Genomic DNA, 20,198 nt, shown 5'->3' with positions numbered 1-20,198 from the left:
ATTCGAAATACGTATTAAAACCCATCATAAAAATTATGATATTACAAATATTTTAAACCAAAGGCAAAGGACAAAGACATCATCGATTTTGACTAAACTTTTTCATTACATGAGCTCGGACGGAAAATGGGACACAGATTCTATCCAAATAAATTGGCACTTATTAAAGAGTAATATATATTTTAAATATTGATCGTTCGATACCATAGACTCACAAGAGAAAGGGCAGAATATTCGTAGGACGGTGATTGAAGGACTGATATGACCAGCAACAAATTATTTATTGGGAATGTTTTTTCAGTTGAATTGAATAGCTGGTCTTAAATAGTTATTCGGTATTCGGTTATTCGGCTACATTTAAATCGAATCATTAGTGAGATCATTGAGTTTATTTTTGTTTTTAGAATTATCAAAATATTAGCCTAAACTTTCTATGTGTTCTAGAACATAACTCTTCTCGGTTCTAGCAACTTTCTCTTTATACCTTTCTCAAACTATTCAATATTCAAGGATGTACGACCAGTGAAATGTGTTCCATTGAACTGAGTTAACCGCATTGTCAAATTAAACGTTATCTAACCTTAATCGATACCTAATCGACATTGATTAAAATAGATTATTGTATATATTACAAGATGTTATTAGCATGTAAATATAATTTGTAATGCCAACGCCTTTCGCTGTTTACTTTCAAATTTCTCACCTCAAACAAAAAAAGAGAGAAAGACGCAAAGAGAGAAAAAGAGAGTGTAAGCTCACCAAAGCTCAGCTTGGAAGCTTGTCGCAACCAATTACACGCTCAATTGCCGAAGGAAAGCTATGTTCAATAGAAGGTGGGGCAGTCTCTACTGTGTTGTAATGCATGTAACAGAGGGCGAGCCGAAGAGAGGCTGGAGCAGAACGGACGTACCTTCTCTTTAATGTAGCTTTGACAACAGGTGACGGCCGAACCGATTGGGCTCCAAACAACAGTTACGCTTGTGTACTTTACCGATTCAGCTGGCTGGGTCTCAGCGGTTGCGCGAAAGAGACCGCAAAGAAAAGGAAACGAAGACAGAACGAAGATCGACCTGCATCGGAAGCGAGTGAGAGTGTGTGCGCGTGTTTGTGTGTGAGGTCTTAGTGCATTTGCATAAGAATTAGGCGAGTGCCAAAAATACTATTCGAAATAGTGTGCGCACATAAATATTCAATAAACTTATATTAGAATGCGCTAGAAAACTAAAGTTTGACGCGGGCCAAAGTCAATGGAATCGCGTTTCCGGTGTCATTTGATCGAGGCGAAACAATAAAACGTTTGGGCCACAACTGAATAGAGGGAAAAAACCACAGCAGCTGGCATTCCAACTGTAATTGGGGGTATCCACGCCCCCATCACCGCTCCCAAGGGGTAAGCCCATGAGATATTTCAGATATGACATCAGACTCTATATCGTACAGATAGAGGCAGAGCCATGGATACAGCCTCAGATAAAAGCCAGGGACAGCCACAGAAACAAGACAGAGACAGCGACCGTAAGGGAAATTCCCATTTCGAAAGTTGTAAATATATTTTGGCGATCTTCTGCTTTTTCGCAACTTTTTTTAGCCTTCCAATTGACGCAATTTGAATGGTCGATTAACTTTTAACGTTAACCGATTACCAAAATGTTTATGACTCCCTCAAAGCCGAAGCCACATGCTAATTCGCATTGAAAGACAGCATAAAATGTGCTAATTTTATAATCCTCTCAATGAGGTGTCAATTAAATGAATCATTGAAGATCACTACGGAAACTCGTCTAAACCAAAGCCAAAAATATTATTGTGTACATTTTACTGCTCTTACTAAACTCTGCACTTAAAAGAATACCTTATGTTACGTGGTGACTATTCGAGAACTATTTGCACGCGGCCGGGGAAATTAATTAGATTACGTGACGGAACCCCATGAACGTGCTCAAAGCGTAGATTTCCTAAAGTGGTCGATTAACTAACGTTTAAGCCAAAGATGCAGTCGCATTTCGTTTATATACCATGCAAAATCAAGTGACTAAATGAGGGTCCCAGAGAAACCCCCTTTATTAGAGCCCTCCCAAATATTCTGAAACGCACTGTCGCCTCGTGTGATAATGGATAGTAGCTGTTGAAACTGGTTCTAGGTAGTTTTTTAGTCTCAGACAAAGGCGTCGCCGTCGCCTGCATGCAACAAAAGACATAAAAACCTCAATGACAACGTCTTAAGTTATTTTAATGTTTGATCTTTATGGGATAGATAAGAATCCGCACTGATTCAAGTTGTGGTTTTCTTTGCTGCGTAATCGGCGGAGAGTGAAACGCGTTTTGCATAAAAATCGCAAAATTATCACAAACCCGAAATCCGCCGCATCAAAACAATAAATTCATAAATATTCAAATCAAATCAAACAGAAGCCGGCAGCAGACATCCCACTTGGGACCTGCCTTATAAGATAACTCAGACGGAGTTGGAAACAGATTATGAAACCCCTTTTAGAAAGACTTGAGCGATTTGTTCAAAGTTAGCTTGACCTGCGTTTGACCAAAAATTGATGACTGATTGTTTTTGTGGAGGATCCCTTAAATTCTGAGTATAGGAAATACGAAAATAAACGATCCATATTTAGTCAGAGCCCCATTGGCATGCTTTGAACATTAACAATTGAGCCATTCACGTAGCACTGTCCAAAAGGGAACTCAATATTTTGGGGGCATTGTGGACTTGGTTTTTAGCACAATTTTCAGCAGAAGAATTATCGACACAGCTGTGGACATCAGCATAAGTCACATTTAAAAGCCGGCATCCACTTATTCAGGCTTTCAAATTATTACCAAAACTTTTACAGTCACGTTCCGCAATTTACTTTACGACCATTTAAATGAGAACACTTTCGGAAATTGAAAATAAAACTGAAATATGGCATCTAAAGTGGCGGCAAACTTTGTTACCTAAACAGAGAACAGAGAAACCAATTTTCGATCAAGGAAATTATCAATTTTGAATTAGTAATTTTGTTCCAATTTATAGACAGTGTATTATATTACATTCGCACTTGAAAATATGTGCAAAATAAATTCCTCAATACCTCAATAAAGTATGTACGTAACGACTTAATCTTGCTATAAAAATCAACTAAAATGCACCTGAATGCGGGGCCCAGAGCACAGCTGGCACGTGTCTATCGCTGTAGAGCAGGCTGCCATAGCGTATACGTAATTTTCACATGATAAGCCACACATGCTTGCATCCCCCGAAAACCCTGCTTCCCACCGGCTCCAATGATGTGTTACCAATTACAGCTTTCGACCATAAAAAGTCTAGAAACGGCTGGAAGATCGGAAGCAAATCTCATTAGATTGGACGACAGCTCACAGATTGCTGGGCTCTGTACAAATTACAGGGTAATCAGCCACGCCCAGTCGCTCTGCCTGAGCTACGCCCCTTGTGGAAATTTTTCAGGGATGTGAAATATATTTTGCAATTGGGCCTGTAATTTGGGCCGTAAGCCAAACGCTCGAAAAAAGTGGGAAAAAAGTAAACAAAACCACCAAACAATTGTAGTTGGCCATTAAGTGTATAACTTCCTGTTAGTCATAGTTCGGTTTATTAGCCGGATAATAATGTGATTACGGTTTTCTCTACAAAAAATATGCTAAATATTAGCTTGTAAATTGTTGGGATGTTGAAGATACTTCAGGAGTTTTTACGGCTTATTTTATAAATTTAGTCTCAATTGTGACACCGATCGGTCTGTAGCTTCCTTTCTGAATAACATATATGTATTTTTTGGAAACCACTTTGAGGGCACAACTCTGTTGCACACCTGTCTGGGGCAGTCTCAAAAAAAGTTACCGACATATACGTAAATTCGTGTAAGTAAACTTTAATTAAATTCGAGTACCGGTACAATTATTACGTTAGGGGGAAGCTTCAACTGAAATGCAATTAACACAAATTGAATAAAACGCCCACCACACCCCCGCTGTCTGCCTCTCTCTCTCTCTCAGTCTCTCAAAATAATAGTTAAAAATAAAACAAAACAAAGGAAAAAGCATTTAGAGTGTTCGATTATGTATATGAGGAGTACTCGTTTTATTCGAATAACTTGAGCATTCATGGCATTATCTCGGGCGCCAGCTTGTTTGACAACATCCAAAATCAGCTGAAACTTCATCAACCGGCGGGATATACCTCTACGTTTTTGCCTTTGCCTCTCCATCAAGATCTGGGATCTCAATGAATGGAGGGAAACCTGTTGCCGGCGTCTTGACGTCTCTTTCTAAGTAAATAAATATGTTTTGGCCAATAAACTACGGCCAGCTGACTGATGACACTCGAATCGTATTCAAGTCATTGGACTGCGTTTAGGAAACGAAATGCACAACAACAACAAACCACAATAAACAAAAAAGCCCCGAATCTTTTTTAAAACGTGTAAGACAGTGGGGAAGGTGTGTCATTCGACTAAGGGGATACTCAGTAAAGTTTTAGGAAGGGAAAGATGAAGTTAAAAGTCTTTGATAAAAACTACAATGGACTGAATGATGTAGGGAACATACAATATCTATAGCTGGCATTGGATCGAAGGATCTGTGTTTCTTTCCTTTTAGGTTTAGATCTGTGTTTCCGAAATCTTTACCACCACTCGATCTACCATCCTCAAACACCTCACAATATACTGGGTAGCAGAGACCGAAACGGTACGCTTGCCGATTCGTCTCTGAACTTGGCCAGACTCTAAAGACAATGATATTTATGGCCTTTTATCATATGAAGCCCGTTTCAATTAATTTAAATAATTCCATCTGTCACAGCTTCAGTGGCTGTCTAGGAAGCTTTTTGGCAATGTCTGTTTGAATTTTGATGTTCATCTTGAATTCCAAGTGCAATGCCTCAACAAATGCCATAAATTAGCAATTTTATCGCCATAATTTATGAAAATAACACGAACAAACCCAATCAACTTCAGCTAAACGGCCTATAAATAACTCCCCGACCCGAGGTCCATAGAAAGTTTCCACCTAAAACTACTATTAAATATGCATTTTTTCTAGTTTTCCCCATCGTTATGCGACAACCTTTTGAAATCACATTGGGGTCGATCTGAAATGCATTTACAAATTGATATCTAAATATTTACAAAAATATTAAGGCACATTTTATGTTTAGCCTCAATTCTCGCATTTCCCTTGGAAACCGCGTCGACCCCAAGCTGTCACCGAAAGCAGCATTTTAATATTATACGGCTCTATGTCTATGTATTTATTTATCCATGACATTTTTTGGTATCGGCTTTTGTTTGCGCCTTGGCCATATCTAGAGAAGAGGGTCCAACCCCATTCTTTCTCAAAGTGTCAAGTTCATCTCGAAAATGTTTAGAATGCCTGCGACTAATATTTCCGAGGTAAACAATTAATTGTTGATGCGGCATCGATGGCAGGTGGCTTTGCTTGGAGTGGATTGAGTGGAAAACGCTGTAGTCATGAAATATTGTTCGATAGAGGAGCAGGCAATCCTGGTGCAAATTCTGTTGCGCATGTAAAAATTTAAAAACTGATGCAAAATGTAAATGCTTTCCAAAAGGGCTACCTACATTAAAGGCTGGGCTGATTTCCAGCCCGGCTTACAAATTTCCAAGAAAATGAACCCCCTACCAGTCGAAGTACGGAGACAAAAGAAACTAAGCCAAAACCCAGGTACGAGCACTTGTCTCTTCATATGTATACCTGTAATTTCTATATGTAAGACCCAATCATCACGCATTTATAGAGTGATTTGGTGTGCAGCAGCAGCAGAAGCAGAGCGATCCAGTCGAATCTGGTTTGAAGAAGTTAACACTTGGCAGACTGATCTGCTCCATCCTCCATGGTAATCCCCCGACTAGAACTCGTTTGAAAGACAAAGAAATGACTCAAATGAAATGCACTCCAATGAATGGAAAATTTTAAAAAACAAAAACTCAAGAAACACCCCAAAAAATCTCTGTGTCTCTGACTCCTCCCACGCCTCGTGTGTGTTTTGGGTAACTTTCCATTGAATTTTTTCAGAAATATGAGAGAAAATAACAAAACAAAATAAGACAAGTGACAAACGCTCACGTGTTGGGAAATTGTCTCGAAAATTGCCGAGCCACACAAATAATTGCGGACTAATACGAAAAGAATTTACAACTTCCTTTCCATTCAACCGAAAATCTGAAATTCGAGCACTTAGTGCCGCAAAGCGGAGTGGAAAACACGCAATGGGAACCGAACCTTATATCATTTTTGGGTCTCACCCTTGCTCCCTACTCCCTGCTGCCTACTGTCTGCTGCCTTTTTCCATGTCCATTTTTCTTATGGTTGATTATCTGTTTAACGCACATCCACGATTATTGTAGGTAAAACGACGATCAGGTGCGGCTTCCCAAACCCAAACCCAAACAAAAACTTAGTTTGAGACCCGAATCGACTCGGATATTATAGTGAGAAACGATAACGACGATGACGACACAACGAGACAACAGCGAAAACAAAGTTTTGATTTTTATAAAAGACAAGGTTCGGATCAAGTACAAAACAGTTTCGTTCGAAACGTTGCCGTGTGAAGAGCAGAGCCGAGCCGACCGAGCATTTCCGAGACAGATTCAGTGCGTCTAGAAAAAGTTACTTAATAATCGTACCCCCCTCCGCACCCACCAGGCATCCAATATACAGATGCAACACCTCTGACTCCGCCAGTACCAGGCGGCGCGTGCTTCTGTTGGATCGTATAAACTTTATTGTCGGAGGCGGCACTCGTAGAAGTTTCACCTGCTGTCAGCCCCCAGAGCAGCCTTTGTTTTTGAGGTTTTTATACGTAACTGGGACTATAATTAACTGCAAGTTTGTCGGCAGTCTTTGTTTCATTTGTGGGAACTCCCCTTCGCACACTAATACCCGGAATGATGAAGTCCAATCCTGCTTCGGACCACGTCTACTTAAACGATGGATTCAAGTGCTCAACAATCAGCATCCATACCAACCTCAGCGAACAGAATGGAGGCAGCAACAACAGTGTGGGAACTCAAGGATCCAAGGAGTTCATATGTGAGTTTTACTAAAAAATACCTCCTAATAGAAAAGTGTGTCTGAAGATATAAGTTTATTTGGTTTATATGTGAAATAATCTTTTTAAATAGGAAATTGTGGATGATTGGTTCTGTAATTTATATAAATTGATTAATAATCTATGAGATTTTGTACACGAAATTGTACAGAATTATTAGAGTGATTCGAGAGGTTTTCATTCATTGACTAGTGATTTACTGTGAAAACAAATTAAAGTAATTGAACAATTTTGGTCATTTAAATTGTTGTAAAGGTTTTTTAAAAAACCTATCAAATTTACAATAATTTTCTGTGATTACAAAAAAATAAAAACAAATTGTTATGCAAATTATTTAATAAAAAATAAAATTGGAACCATTAGCTAAAGATGTTGTGATTAGTTCCTTATCGGGCAGCTATTAAAATTCTAAATTCCAATGAAAGGAATTTTTTCCCAGGGAAATGCAATTTTTTTTTTGCCTTAGACATACGAAACGTGCCGTTTGTTACATCCAATTGTTTTCCACGTTTTCTCACCCGATAAATGCCGCCCAGAGACCTTGACAATGAAATTCTCGGAGATCATGGAGAACTATAGAAAAAAAAAACAAAAAAAAAATACAATTAAATAATAAATGGGAATGAACAGATGAGATATACTATGTAGAGTGGGGCAGATAGTAAAAGGTGCTCTGTAGTACGTGATTATGAATCACAGTCGTAAGTGAAGCCAACGACTTGCCAGAAAATAACAAAAATATGCAACAAGTACGATTTCATTGTTGGTTTTTTTTCGCCATGGCTTGCAAATTCCGGCTAGAAAGACCTCTCGTTAACCTCTGCTCTCTCTCTCTCTCTCTCTCTCTCTGTTTGACCCTTCAGTGACCGAGGACGGCAAGAAGGTGAAGCCCTCGCGGAGTACGGTGGAGTGCACCAAGAGCTGGCTGCAGGAGTGCAGCAGAAGGACCTTCAACCGCAAGACCCTGCACAAAAAACTGCCCATTCTTGGGTGGCTGCCGCGTTACAGCAGCCAGGATGCAGTCGGAGATCTGGTGGCGGGCATAACCGTGGGTCTGACGGTGATTCCCCAGGCACTGGCCTATGCGGGAATAGCAGGACTCCCAGTAGCCGTGAGTAATCTTTGTCGGAACTTCTTTTAAGAATGATCTAATCCCTGTTTATTTGCCTTCTTAGTACGGTCTGTATGCCTCCTTCTTGGGATGCTTTGTGTACATATTTCTGGGCAGCTGTAAGGATGTGCCAATGGGTCCCTCGGCCATTGTAGCACTGCTGACTTTCCAAGTGGCCCAGGGATCGTGGCAAAAGTCGGTGCTGCTGTGTCTGCTGTCGGGGATTGTGGAGCTGCTGATGGGACTCTTTGGGCTGGGGTTCCTCATTGACTTCGTCTCGGGGCCGGTCTCGTCCGGCTTCACCTCCGCCGTCTCCCTCATCATTCTCACCTCCCAGATCCAAAGTGTGCTGGGCATCACCGCCAAGGGCAACACGTTCGTGGAGATCTGGACGCAGGTCTTCCACAACATCGAGCACACACGAGCCGGCGACACAGTTTTGGGACTCACCTGCATTGTGGTCCTGCTCCTGATGCGCTCCCTCTCCTCCTGCCGCATCGGACCCGACGATGAGGAGCAGTGCTCCTCCTTACAGAGGGTTGTGAACAAAGTACTCTGGATTGTGGGCACAGCGCGCAATGCCATTCTGGTGGTAGTCTGCTGCCTGATGGGCTACCTTCTGCACAGTGAGGAGCACGGTGCTCCATTCCGGGTGGTCGGCGACATTCCGCCCGGCCTGCCCAGCGTACAGTGGCCTCCCACCTCGCTGAGTGCCAACGAGACAAGCCATGGCGCTGCCGAGAACTTCGTGGAGATGGTACACAGCATGGGCTCCGGCCTGATAGTGATCCCTCTGATCTCGCTGATGGAGAACATTGCCATCTGCAAGGCCTTCGGTAAGTGATCCGCACTTTCTAAGGTCCTGGGATCTTTTTTAATGCAAACTCTTTCAGCCAATGGCAAGTCGGTGGACGCTTCCCAGGAGCTGATTGCCATAGGTACGGCCAACATCTTCAACTCCTTTGTGCAGGGATTCCCGGGAACCGGAGCTCTGAGTCGTGGGGCTGTCAACAATGCCAGCGGCGTCCGCACCCCACTCAGCAATATATATTCTGGCGGTCTGGTTATGATTGCTCTGCTCTTCCTCACTCCGTACTTTTACTTCATACCGCGTCCCACACTAGCTGCCATCATCATAGCGGCAGTGGTGTTCATGATCGAAGTCAAGGTGGTCAAGCCCATGTGGCGATCGAAGAGTAAGTACATGTGAAGATTAAAGAAGATTAAACGTCTAATGTAACATGGAAATTTTTGCAGAAAGCGATCTGGTGCCCGGTGTGGGCACTTTCGTTGCCTGTCTGGTGCTGCCACTGGAATGGGGCATTCTCATCGGCGTCGGCCTGAACGTCATCTTCATACTGTATCATGCGGCGCGTCCTAAACTCTCCACAGAGCTGCTGACCACTCAATCGGGCATGGACTACATGATGATCACGCCGGATCGATGCCTGATCTTTCCGTCCGTGGACTATGTCAGGAATCTGGTCAACAAACAGTCCATGCGGCAGAATGTGCCCGTCGTCATCGATGCCTCGCATGTCTATGGGGCCGACTTTACCACAGCGACTGTCATCGACTCCCTGATCAGCGACTTCAATCAGCGGGGACAGCTGCTCTTCTTCTACAACCTGAAGCCGAGCATTTGCGCCATCTTCGAGCAAGTGTCCGCGGCACAGTTCGTTGTCTATTACCAGGAGCAGCAACTGGACGATCTGCTCAAGGAGCGAAACTACACACAGAAGCGCTCGGAGACGGCCTGAGCTCGCAAATACGTGATACATTTAGATTAGTTCAAATTACTAGCGTAGTTATTTATGGTATTGTAAATAGTTCATACGAAACTTTCTTTAGTATTAGCCAAAGCACAAACACTATTAGAAATTGTAAGTCAACCAAATAGTTACTGTAATTAACTTTACCTTTAGATTCGGCTTTGAATGAATTAAACGATCAAATTAATTATTCATTTTGAATTTGACATTAAAAAATTTAAATAGTCCCAGAAAGTCCCTTTGCTGTTGGTTAGTGCTAGAACTCAGTTGAGAGTACCCTTTTGAAATCGTTTCTCATTTGTATTTTTTGAAACTATTAAAATTTAATCATCTGGTAAGACTGCCAGGAACTCTAAATAACATCCAAAACATTTATGTAACTTCTTTACGAGTGACAATTGTTCAGTCTATTGGCCAAACGCAGAGATCGACGACGATAAACTTGAGACTGTGGAGACTGTGTGGGAGACATCAGATCTTCTGGTTTCGGGCGCTGTTGTGATTGCCAAACGCTCATCCTTTCTTTATATTGGATCATAGCCACGGACGCATATACATGCCACAAAGACTTGTCGTACTCGCACATCTTCTTCCATAGACTACTTGATTTTCTGGCCACTTGCTTGAAGCTGTATTTGGGATGTTGGTTCTTGATGTTGCTACGGCCTGAACTGTTCATCCACATTATGTATGCGTTCACTGGTCGTTTGGGACATCGAGACCTCTCCATTCTTTAACAAAATATACGAAATCAAGAATACAAAAAGTAAATTTTGTTTGCAACAATACAATATGTATGTGTATTGGTTTTTAGCTTCAGTTTTTTGTTGGTCGTGTGTTCCCTACGAATGTACGATGTAAAGTTTTCGGAAAACTATAGACACAGCCTACTGCGAAGATAAGAAAATTATCTATTTTGAAGGTATTTCCAACGAAGTTCTTATGCTGCTTGTGGGTTTTGAACAATTATAATTTAAATCTGATGACTATATACACCTAACAGAGCTGCTTTATGAAGAATGGATGTGCCATTCTAGTGTATTTCAGTACTACGAAATATTAATCCTCCCAGATAATCGTAGATCAATTTTCTACCCCAATGTACTCTGTGTCTATGATTATCCGATCCCTTTGAATATTATTTTCTATATTTTTCAGTAGGTTGCCAACATTCATGCGGAAAACATCACTCAGCTCAACCAAAACTGTAGACTCACAACAAATTTGCTTGGCCATCTGGAAATGCCTAAGAATCAAGCAGCGTCGTTAAGCAGAAAATTAGACAAAGTCCACTATTAAAATTCCTAGTCTCAATTAAAACCAAACATAGAAAAAAAGTTCAAAAGTCGCTAGCTCTAAGGCCAGGGGAAGGAATGGAGGAGATAAAAGCACGTATTACGGTTGTATAGTCATCCGACTTAGATTGCATTTATCGGGAACGAGATGATCATGTTCAGGAGCTGGAGCGATTCAGAATGTTGTTTGGCTATAATTGGCCCTTGGATGGTATTGGATGGTATACCGCCATTCAGGCTTGATTCAAATTGATATTCAAACGTAACGGATGTGGTAATAAGGCGACACCTGTCGACTTTGTTTGGTAAGCTGCCAGAGTTACCACTCACAAACAGCTAATCGATTATTTGGCGCGCATTTCGATTTCTGTATAGTCAAGGCCACGCCATGTTTTAATTTACATGAGGTACAGAAACTTCTATAAGCTTTCATCCTTAACTTTGTCTCCGCCAGCCGGGTATGGGGGCAGAGGTAATATTCCACGGAACATCAATAACGAGGAATATGTAAAATAGAACTTGAATTCGTCAGTATATTTACGGTATATTTCGGTGCTGTTCTGAGGGTCATATTGTAAAAACTGGTTTTCGCCGCGATCCCATGTGGTGTTTTTTAGTGCTAAATGGTATTTTTGTCAATTTGAAATTTAATTTTCAATGTTATACAAAAATCCAATAAATGCAAGTATTTCGAATAGGCCAATCATGTATAGAATTGATTCATCAATCGTACAAAATTAAGTGGGCATGGCTAAATCTTCCATATAGATAGTATTATTCAACGGAACAAAGAATATGAGGAATTTGAATTCGCCGCAGTTCGCCGCAGTTTCGCTTTAGCAACAATGAGTCCCATTCCATACACAATGTTGCGGCAACATTTACTTGAAAACCGTGTTTTAGTCAAAATACAATAAAAGCAAGGACTAAAAACTAACCAATTGTGTAGAAAATTGATTCATTAATCGTATAAAATTATGTGGGCATAGATAAAGGCCCGGTTGACAACATTTAAATCCTTGTCGCTCACATTCAAAAAAATTAGATTTGGCGCGCACCACTCGGTATAATTTTCAAATGAGACCGTATATTTTGGTGCTGTTCTGAGGGTCATACTGTAGAAATACTGGTTTTCGCCGCGCTACCATGTGGTGTTTTTTAGTGCTAAATGGTATTTTTGTCATCTATTAATTTAATTTTCAATGTTATATAAAAATCCAACAAATGCAAGTATTTCGAATAAGCCAATCATGTATAGAATTGATTCATCAATCGTACAAAATTAAGTGGGCATGGCTAAATCTTCCATATAGGTAGTATTATTCAACGGAACAAAGAATATGAGGAATTTGAATTCGCCGCAGTTCGCCGCATTTCGCCCCAATTCGCTTTAGCAACAATGAGTCTCATTCCATACAAAAATGTTGCGCATTCCAAAAGTTGCAGCAACATTTACTTGAAAACCGTATTTTAGTCAAAATAAAATACATTAAGGTAATTAAAAGATGCAATCTTGTAGAAAATGTATTCATCTATGGGATAATGCTAAGTGGGCAAAGCTATATAGCTTGAAATATAGGCAATACCCGATTCGCCGCAGTTTCGCTATTGCAACAATGAGTCTCATTCCATACACAAACATGCTGCTAGCTCCATGCACACATACCCTGGGGGAAATGGATGTTATAGAATTTTGAATACGTTTGTCTTCCAAAGCTTAGTAGGTATCAGGATCGACATAAATTTATACAAGATACTAGTAATACACATGAATAAGTCAAAAACATATCAATTTGAGAAAAGGTCTTAATAAATTACGTTAGATCTTCATATAAAATTAATGAAATAGGGTGCACAAAGGCCTATACACGCATCACGTTTTCAAATACCAGTATATTTACGGTATATTTTTAGAATGTGACGGTATATTTTGTTACATTTCTGATGGTCGGACGGTATATTTTAACGATAAATGCGCGGTCACACTGATAACTAATTTTTTCAACTTTTGAACTTTTTCGTTTAAACCTTTTTTTGCGCAAAATGCAATAAAAGCAAGTATACAGAATACACCAGTAAATTAGAAAATTGATTCATCAATCTAATAAAATTATGTGGGCAGGGCTAAATGCTTCATATAGCTAGTAATATTCGACGGAATATCAAAAACGAGGAATATGTGTAATAAAACTTGAGTTGGTCAGTATATTTACGGTATATTTTTAGAATGTGACGGTATATTTAGTTATATTCCTGTTATCGATAAGTCCGCGGTCACACTTTTTTCCAACGCCGACGCCTGTGTGAGTGAGCTGTGAATTTTTCGTGTAAATAAATATAAGTGGAGCATTTTAAACGTTAAAAATAGTCGAAATGGGCGGCCATAACGATAATCAGAACGGAAACTCCAACGGCCACGATGATGTAAGTAGATATTTGCAGGAGTTGAGATTTTTCAGTGCGTGTCTCGGCGGACGCCATTTTGAAAATTACGCATGTGCCTCCAAGCGAGGGAGAGAGGTTATGTCTGACCGTGAAAAAATCAATAATTTGCCTATGTTCCTAGGATATTACTGAGCCGGAGCATATGCGTAAACTGTTCATTGGTGGTCTGGACTACCGCACCACCGATGATAACTTGAAGGCGCATTTCGAGAAATGGGGACAAATTGTCGATGTGGTGGTCATGAAGGATCCACGTACCAAGCGGTCGCGTGGTTTTGGCTTCATCACCTATTCGCACTCGACCATGATTGACGAGGCCCAGAAGGCCCGTCCGCACAAGATTGACGGACGTGTGGTCGAGCCCAAGCGTGCAGTGCCACGTCAGGATATTGATTCGCCCAATGCCGGGGCCACCGTCAAGAAGCTGTTTGTCGGCGCCCTCAAGGACGACCATGATGAGCAGAGTCTGCGCGACTACTTCCAGCACTTTGGCAGCATTGTGGACATCAATATTGTCATGGACAAGGAGACTGGCAAGAAGCGTGGCTTTGCCTTCGTTGAATTCGATGACTACGATCCCGTGGACAAAGTTGTGTGTAAGTAGAAAGGCATCTTTTCATTCTGTATACTAAGCAGCAGGCACACCCGGAAAATTTTCAATGTAAGGGCTGTTAGCCATCCACCCTGTATGTGAAGTTGATACACAACAGCCTCAAGCTAGAACAATCCACCCTCATCGTTACAATATCATCATCATTCCATGTTCTTCACAGTCCCAGCTCCGCATAGCAATGTTTGATGTGTCTGTGCGGCGTTTCATGACTGTAAGATGAAATCCCAGCCAGTATTATATCATTGTTGCTGGTGCTTCCATGCATCAGCGATGAAAGAGTATTTGGCACACTATACCTACCACATACACTGTAAATGACCCTATGAAACATCAGAACAACCCTTCAAGGGTACACAGTACTGACAAACTGTCTGGCTTGATCCCCACGCCTGAATAGTTTCTTTTTAAACGCTGTGAGACGAATGATAGCGTCGGCTAAGCTATGTTATGCGAATGTAAATCAAACACTATTTAGTGTAACACGCAGCCTCGTTACAATGTAATCTAGACCCATATTCTTCACAGTCCCAGCTCCGCATAGCAATGTTTGATGTGTCTGTGCGGCGTTTCATGACTGTAAAATGAAATCCCAGCCAGTATTATATCATTGTTGTTGGTGCTTCCATGCATCAGCGATGAAAGAGTATTTGGCACACTATACCTACCACATACACTGTAAATGACCCTTTGAATCTCCAGAACCACCCTTCAAGGGCACACAGTACTGACAAACTATCTGGCATGATCCCCACGCCTGAATAGTTTCTTTTTAAACGCTGTGAGATGAATGATAGCGTCGGCTAAGCTATGTTATGCGAATGTAAACCAAATCACTATTCAGTGTAACACGCAGCCTCGTTACACTCATATAAATCGATCTCCATATGGTACTTGATGCCCAATCCATTCGATACACAGTCCCAGCTCCGCATAGCAATGTTTGATGTGTCTGTGCGGCGTTTCATGACTGTAAAATGAAATCCCAGCCAGTATTATATCACTGTTGCTGATGTTTTCGTGCATCAGCGATGAAAGAGTATTTGGCACACTCCCTATGAAATTATATCTGTGTTTACTAGACACCCTGTAAGTCTACAACCTCGAGAACCATCCCCTTTTTGGCCTGCACAGTACTGACAAACTAATTGGCTTGATCCCCACGCCTGAATAGTTTCTTTTTAAACGCTGTGAGATGAATGAAAGCGTCGGCTAAGCTATGTTATGCGAATGTAAACCAAATCACTATTCAGTGTAACACGCAGCCTCGTTACACTCATACAAATCTATCTCTATAAGGTACTTGATGTCCAATCCATTCAATACACAGTCCCAGCTCCGCATAGCAATGTTTGATGTGTCTGTGCGGCGTTTCATGACTGTAAAATGAAAACCCAGCCAGTATTATATCATTGTTACTGGTGCTTGCGTGCATCAGCGATGAAAGAGTATTTGACACAGTCCCTTACATTGAAATCATAAAAATGACCCATTAAAACATCAGAACAACCCTTCAAGGGTACACAGTACTGACAAACTATCTGGCTTGATCCCCACGCCTGAATAGTTTCTTTTTAAACGCTGTGAGATGAATGAAAGCGTCGGCTAAGCTATGTTATGCGAATGTAAACCAAATCACTATTCAGTGTAACACGCAGCCTCGTTACACTCATATAAATCGATCTCCGTATGGTACTTGATGTCCAATCCATTCAATACACAGTCCCAGCTCCGCATAGCAATGTTTGATGTGTCTGTGCGGCGTTTCATGACTGTAAAATGAAAATCCAGCCAGTATTATATCATTGTTGCTGGTGCTTGCGTGCATCAGCGATGAAAGAGTATTTGGCACACTCCTTCCCAGTTCTCGGATGGAGGATTGATTGCCTAATCAATTGCTAATCAAATACTAATTGGGGTTCACTCTCACTCGACTATTTTCAGTGCAAAAGCAACATCAGCTGAATGGCAAAATGGTGGACGTGAAGAAGGCCCTGCCCAAGCAGAACGAGATGGGAGGCGGCGGCGGCGGCGGTGGTGGGTGTCGCGGTCAGGGCGGTCGTGGGGGCGGAAGCCGTGGATCCAACATGGGCGGCGGTGGCGGCAGCTACGGCAATCAGAATGGCGGCGGTAATTGGGTAAGTGATTCGATTAAATCCACTTTCTAATTGCATTATAAATTGACTGACGTATGTATGGATATTTTGTGCAGAATGGCGGCGGTAATTGGGGTGGTAACCGTGGGGGCAATGATAACTGGGGCGGCAACAACAACTTTGGCGGCGGCGGCTATGGAGGCGGCGGCAACAGCGGCTGGGGAGGCAACAACATGGGTCCCTGGGACAATGGCAATGGCGGCAGCAGCTACGGTGGCGGCGGCTCCAATTGGGGCAACGGCGGTGGGGGCAACGATTTCGGCGGCTACCAACAGAGCTACAGCGGCGGTCCCCAGCGCGGTGGCAACTTCAACAACAACCGCATGCAGCCCTACCAAGGAGGCGGAAACTTCGGCAACAAAGCAGGTGAGAGAAATCGTACCGAATGAATCATGTTAAAACAAATAGACGCACTTGAGAGATTTACCACACAATACCCTGACACCTAACTGTTAGAACATCGATAGAGTTTGGCAGTTAGCTTTAAGAAAAAACAAAAAATAAACACTGTACTGTGAGATAAACGGACGTTGGCCTTCGCTATGTGATGCGAATAGAGCCTCGTTACGGTTTTAGTTGTATTTCGTGTAGTCCGTCTGGCGGATGAGATGATCAGCAAAGTAATTAGTGGAGAATGCTTACACGATCTTATGTGATCTGGGTTTTCTTTTAGGCGGTGGCAACCAAGGCAACTATGGCGGCAACAATCAGGGCTTCAATAGCGGTGGCGGCAACAGCCGCAGATATTGAGGGAGAATACCAGACGAGGTGAGACACCATTATCTGTTTACTTAGTTATGGCTTACGAAAGTAAAGTAAAGTAAAGTGAAGTAAAAGTCGGTCGATTAACAAGCAACCAAGCAACCAACCAACAACTAATACTATCCAATCCATGGCCAATCAATCCATTAACCCTTCGTTTGATTCTACAAACGTGTATCTGTTCTTTTGTTTGTTTTTATCAACATAGCGAGTAGGCCTTTTAAATTATCGCCATTTCTTTGGTAGTTTGTAAAAGAATTTGGGACTGAAAACGCAAACCTGAAAACCAAGCAACATTTTGTTTTTCCTAAAACGAAACGAAACGAAACCACCAACCAAGCAATCAGCCGATGTATATGAACATTAATTAAGACTTGTATACTATTTTTATTTTATTTTGTAAACGTATTTAGCAAAGAAAACCAATACCAATACCATTACCATTACCAATACCAAAAACCAGCAATTAAGAATTCTCTTCGTATACAACCTGTTTTAAATAACGTTTCTCATTTATCGACATTTTATAGGTGATAAATTAGAAGTCGCTCAGTATAAACCCAAAAGTCACAGTCAAGTAAACGATACGCAATTCAATGAGTATGAAGAAGTATGAAGAAGTTTTCCGAGCACCACAAACCATACCAAAACATGACAGAGAAGAGAAGAGAGTAATCAGGATCAGTGCAGAGCAGAGAAGTGGATGAGGATGAGGATGAGGCTGAGGAAAGGAGAGCAGAGCAGGAGAAGAGCAGTTCAGAAAGAGAAAAGAATGAGATGAGATGAGAATGTGAGATCAGTGCAGCAGTACAAGTACAAGTACAGAGCAGAGCAGCAGTGTGTGTGCATCGATTGATTACAGAGGGCACAGATTGAATATCAGACAAGGCATTATTCAGAGAGAGTCGAGTCGAGTCGAGTCGCACACACACAGCATGCACACACACAACAACCAGCAGTACACGTACACAGCAGCTGGCCAGGATTCGATTCGATTCGATTCGATTCGCTTCGATTCACTAATGCTTATTGCACTTGATGATTGATTGATTACCTTCTATGAGACGCATCTAAACAATCCAATACCCCATAGAAATATATACTTACTTAAATTCAAACCATTTGTAGCAACAATGCAACAACAACAACAAGAACAACAACCAGTATAAGTAACATTGTAAATTAGATGAAAAGCGCGTACAAGCGAACATTTGTATATCCAATCTACACAATTTTTTACCATCTCTTTACCGTCTTTACCTTACCCATAAATGCAATCAGCTATGTAAAACTTCAAGGCGGCAGCCGAGAGGCCTCATTATTTGTACAATTTCGAGTATGTAGCAATCTGTGCTGTGGCCTGCCGCCAAACATTTCTGATAATCAGTGCGCAGAACACACACAAAACAAACTTATGAAAATATGTATTACATTTTACGACTTTCACTAGGCTTAAGTTGTCATAATCTTAAACGAGTAGAGTGTGCGTTGCGGCGCGGCGGCAATGGCAATCCATCCTTCACAGCTGCCCCTGCCGCACTCCGCCTTAGCGTTAATTCACGTGTACGTTTACGAGTACCACACACCACATTCAGTTTCAAGCGAACTGCTGAACCGAACCGAACCCAACCTTAATCGTAACCCTAACCGTAACCGTAACCGTTCGGAGGAATATCTTAGCTTTCTTGTACGCATAAGTGACGACATGGAACTAACTTATCTCCAATGTTTAGTTTTAATCAAGCAACAATTAAATGTAATCTACCTTTTAGAAATCAGTCTGTATGCAGTTGTCGTCTGAGGTCAGCGCAATTATAATTAACGAAATTTTACACATTAATGTAGCGAAATACAAGATTCGAAAATACATAAGTATATACAGCAAATGAATGATGTAAATTCGAAAAGAAAAAACCCAAAAAAAAACAAACAAAAAAATAATGTTTAGCTAAAGTTTTTTGTAGTTTTTGTGTATATATTTGAAACGTTGTAGCAGAGCAGCAGCGCGACAGCAGAGCGAAGCAGAGATCTATCTATCTGAGCAGAAGTGTAAGTCTGAGAGTTGGAAAGTTGGATTGAAGGAGATTTCGAGAGATTCGAGGAAGGAGAAGAAAGGCAAGCAGCCAGCAAATTCTTAACGTAGCGTTCGTTGTCGGGCGGGCCATTTCACATCTACTTCATTTACTGCGACTCTTCTTGCTATTCACTCTATTTCAATCTGGTTTCAATATTTCGTTCGTTTATCACAATTTCACGCTCTTCCCACCCTTCCTGTAACATCATGACATTTACAACTATGTATTATTGTAATTTTTGTTGCAAGTTGGCTGAAAAGTAATGCGAAGCGCTGAAAAGACGGCCGCCCGCGCTACTAAGCAGCCACGGACCATCTCCACCCTTTGTTTGCAGTTCGATGATGGGGGATCCGGGATCCGGCCCATGGGGTAAGTCTCCTCCTTCCAAAACAGCACAAAAGTTGTAATTTTCAGATTGGCTTCTGGGAATGTTCGTTCAACGCGCAGCCTCAGGAGGAAGAAAAGCTGTACAAGTTCGTTCCCCGCGAGGTGGCTGAAAGTATGACTAATTTTGTACGTATTTGAATATTTTTTTTGTTTTATTATTTTACCTTCCATAATAAAGAAGTACTGAAAATCAACTTGCACTTGTTTTAATATTATACACTTTTTGAATTTAAATAAAAATGGCCTTTCTCAATGTTGCGCCTAACAGCACATTTTGCTATTTTGCCGACGGTATATAATGGTATATTTTTATCAATTTCATCAATCTATTAAATTTAATTTTCAACGCTATATAGAAATCCAATAAAAGCAAGTATTTAGAATAGGCTAGTTAAGTAGAAAATTGGGTCACTAATCGGATAAAAATATGAGGGCATGGCTAAATGTTCTATATAGCTGGTAATATTCAACGGAAGATCAAAATTTAACAATAGGAACGAC

The 20,198-nt window shown here is 41.3% G+C and overlaps 2 protein-coding genes across 3 annotated transcripts; both read left to right on the top strand.

Moving 5' to 3' along the window:
- The first annotated feature begins 999 nt into the window (after window positions 1-999).
- Esp (Epidermal stripes and patches) lies at window positions 1,000-10,329 on the top strand. The gene is made up of 6 exons (XM_001357839.5): window positions 1,000-1,390; window positions 6,679-7,065; window positions 7,948-8,195; window positions 8,260-9,031; window positions 9,089-9,391; window positions 9,453-10,329. Exons 2-6 carry the CDS (start codon window positions 6,921-6,923, stop codon window positions 9,953-9,955), a joined length of 1,971 nt encoding a protein of 656 aa, XP_001357876.3. The 5' UTR covers window positions 1,000-1,390; window positions 6,679-6,920; the 3' UTR covers window positions 9,956-10,329.
- A 3,181-nt stretch (window positions 10,330-13,510) lies between these two features.
- Window positions 13,511-19,176, top strand: Hrb98DE (Heterogeneous nuclear ribonucleoprotein at 98DE). 2 transcript variants are annotated; one of them, XM_002137012.4, is made up of 6 exons: window positions 13,512-13,686; window positions 13,829-14,303; window positions 16,262-16,455; window positions 16,530-16,839; window positions 17,147-17,241; window positions 17,766-19,176. In XM_002137012.4, the coding sequence occupies exons 1-5, from the start codon at window positions 13,636-13,638 to the stop codon at window positions 17,221-17,223; spliced, it is 1,107 nt and encodes a 368-aa protein (XP_002137048.2). In that variant the 5' UTR covers window positions 13,512-13,635; the 3' UTR covers window positions 17,224-17,241; window positions 17,766-19,176. The 2 variants fall into 2 exon arrangements, with proteins under 2 accessions (XP_015038810.2, XP_002137048.2); XM_015183324.2 differs by lacking the exon at window positions 17,147-17,241 and having other exon boundaries at window positions 13,511-13,686.
- Window positions 19,177-20,198: the final 1,022 nt, after the last annotated feature.

The sequence above is a fragment of the Drosophila pseudoobscura genome, chromosome 2 (assembly GCF_009870125.1).
Source record: "Drosophila pseudoobscura strain MV-25-SWS-2005 chromosome 2, UCI_Dpse_MV25, whole genome shotgun sequence".
NCBI classification, from domain to species: domain Eukaryota; kingdom Metazoa; phylum Arthropoda; class Insecta; order Diptera; family Drosophilidae; genus Drosophila; species Drosophila pseudoobscura.
The sequence above is the reverse complement of the archived record's forward strand: the minus strand, read 5'-3'. Positions and strand labels throughout refer to the sequence as shown.

What these genes read in the sequence shown, in the direction of transcription:
- Esp (XM_001357839.5), top strand. Translation starts at nt 6,921, where the DNA reads ATGATGAAGTCCAATCCTGCTTCGGACCACGTCTACTTAAACGATGGA. An exon ending in AGGATCCAAGGAGTTCATAT is followed by an intron (nt 7,066 to 7,947) that starts GTGAGTTTTACT and finishes TTGACCCTTCAG; the next exon opens with TGACCGAGGACGGCAAGAAG. An exon ending in GCCCATGTGGCGATCGAAGA is followed by an intron (nt 9,392 to 9,452) that starts GTAAGTACATGT and finishes AAATTTTTGCAG; the next exon opens with AAAGCGATCTGGTGCCCGGT.
- Hrb98DE (XM_015183324.2), top strand. Translation starts at nt 13,636, where the DNA reads ATGGGCGGCCATAACGATAATCAGAACGGAAACTCCAACGGCCACGAT. An exon ending in AGAATGGCGGCGGTAATTGG is followed by an intron (nt 16,456 to 16,529) that starts GTAAGTGATTCG and finishes TATTTTGTGCAG; the next exon opens with AATGGCGGCGGTAATTGGGG. An exon ending in AAACTTCGGCAACAAAGCAG is followed by an intron (nt 16,840 to 17,765) that starts GTGAGAGAAATC and finishes GACATTTTATAG; the next exon opens with GTGATAAATTAGAAGTCGCT.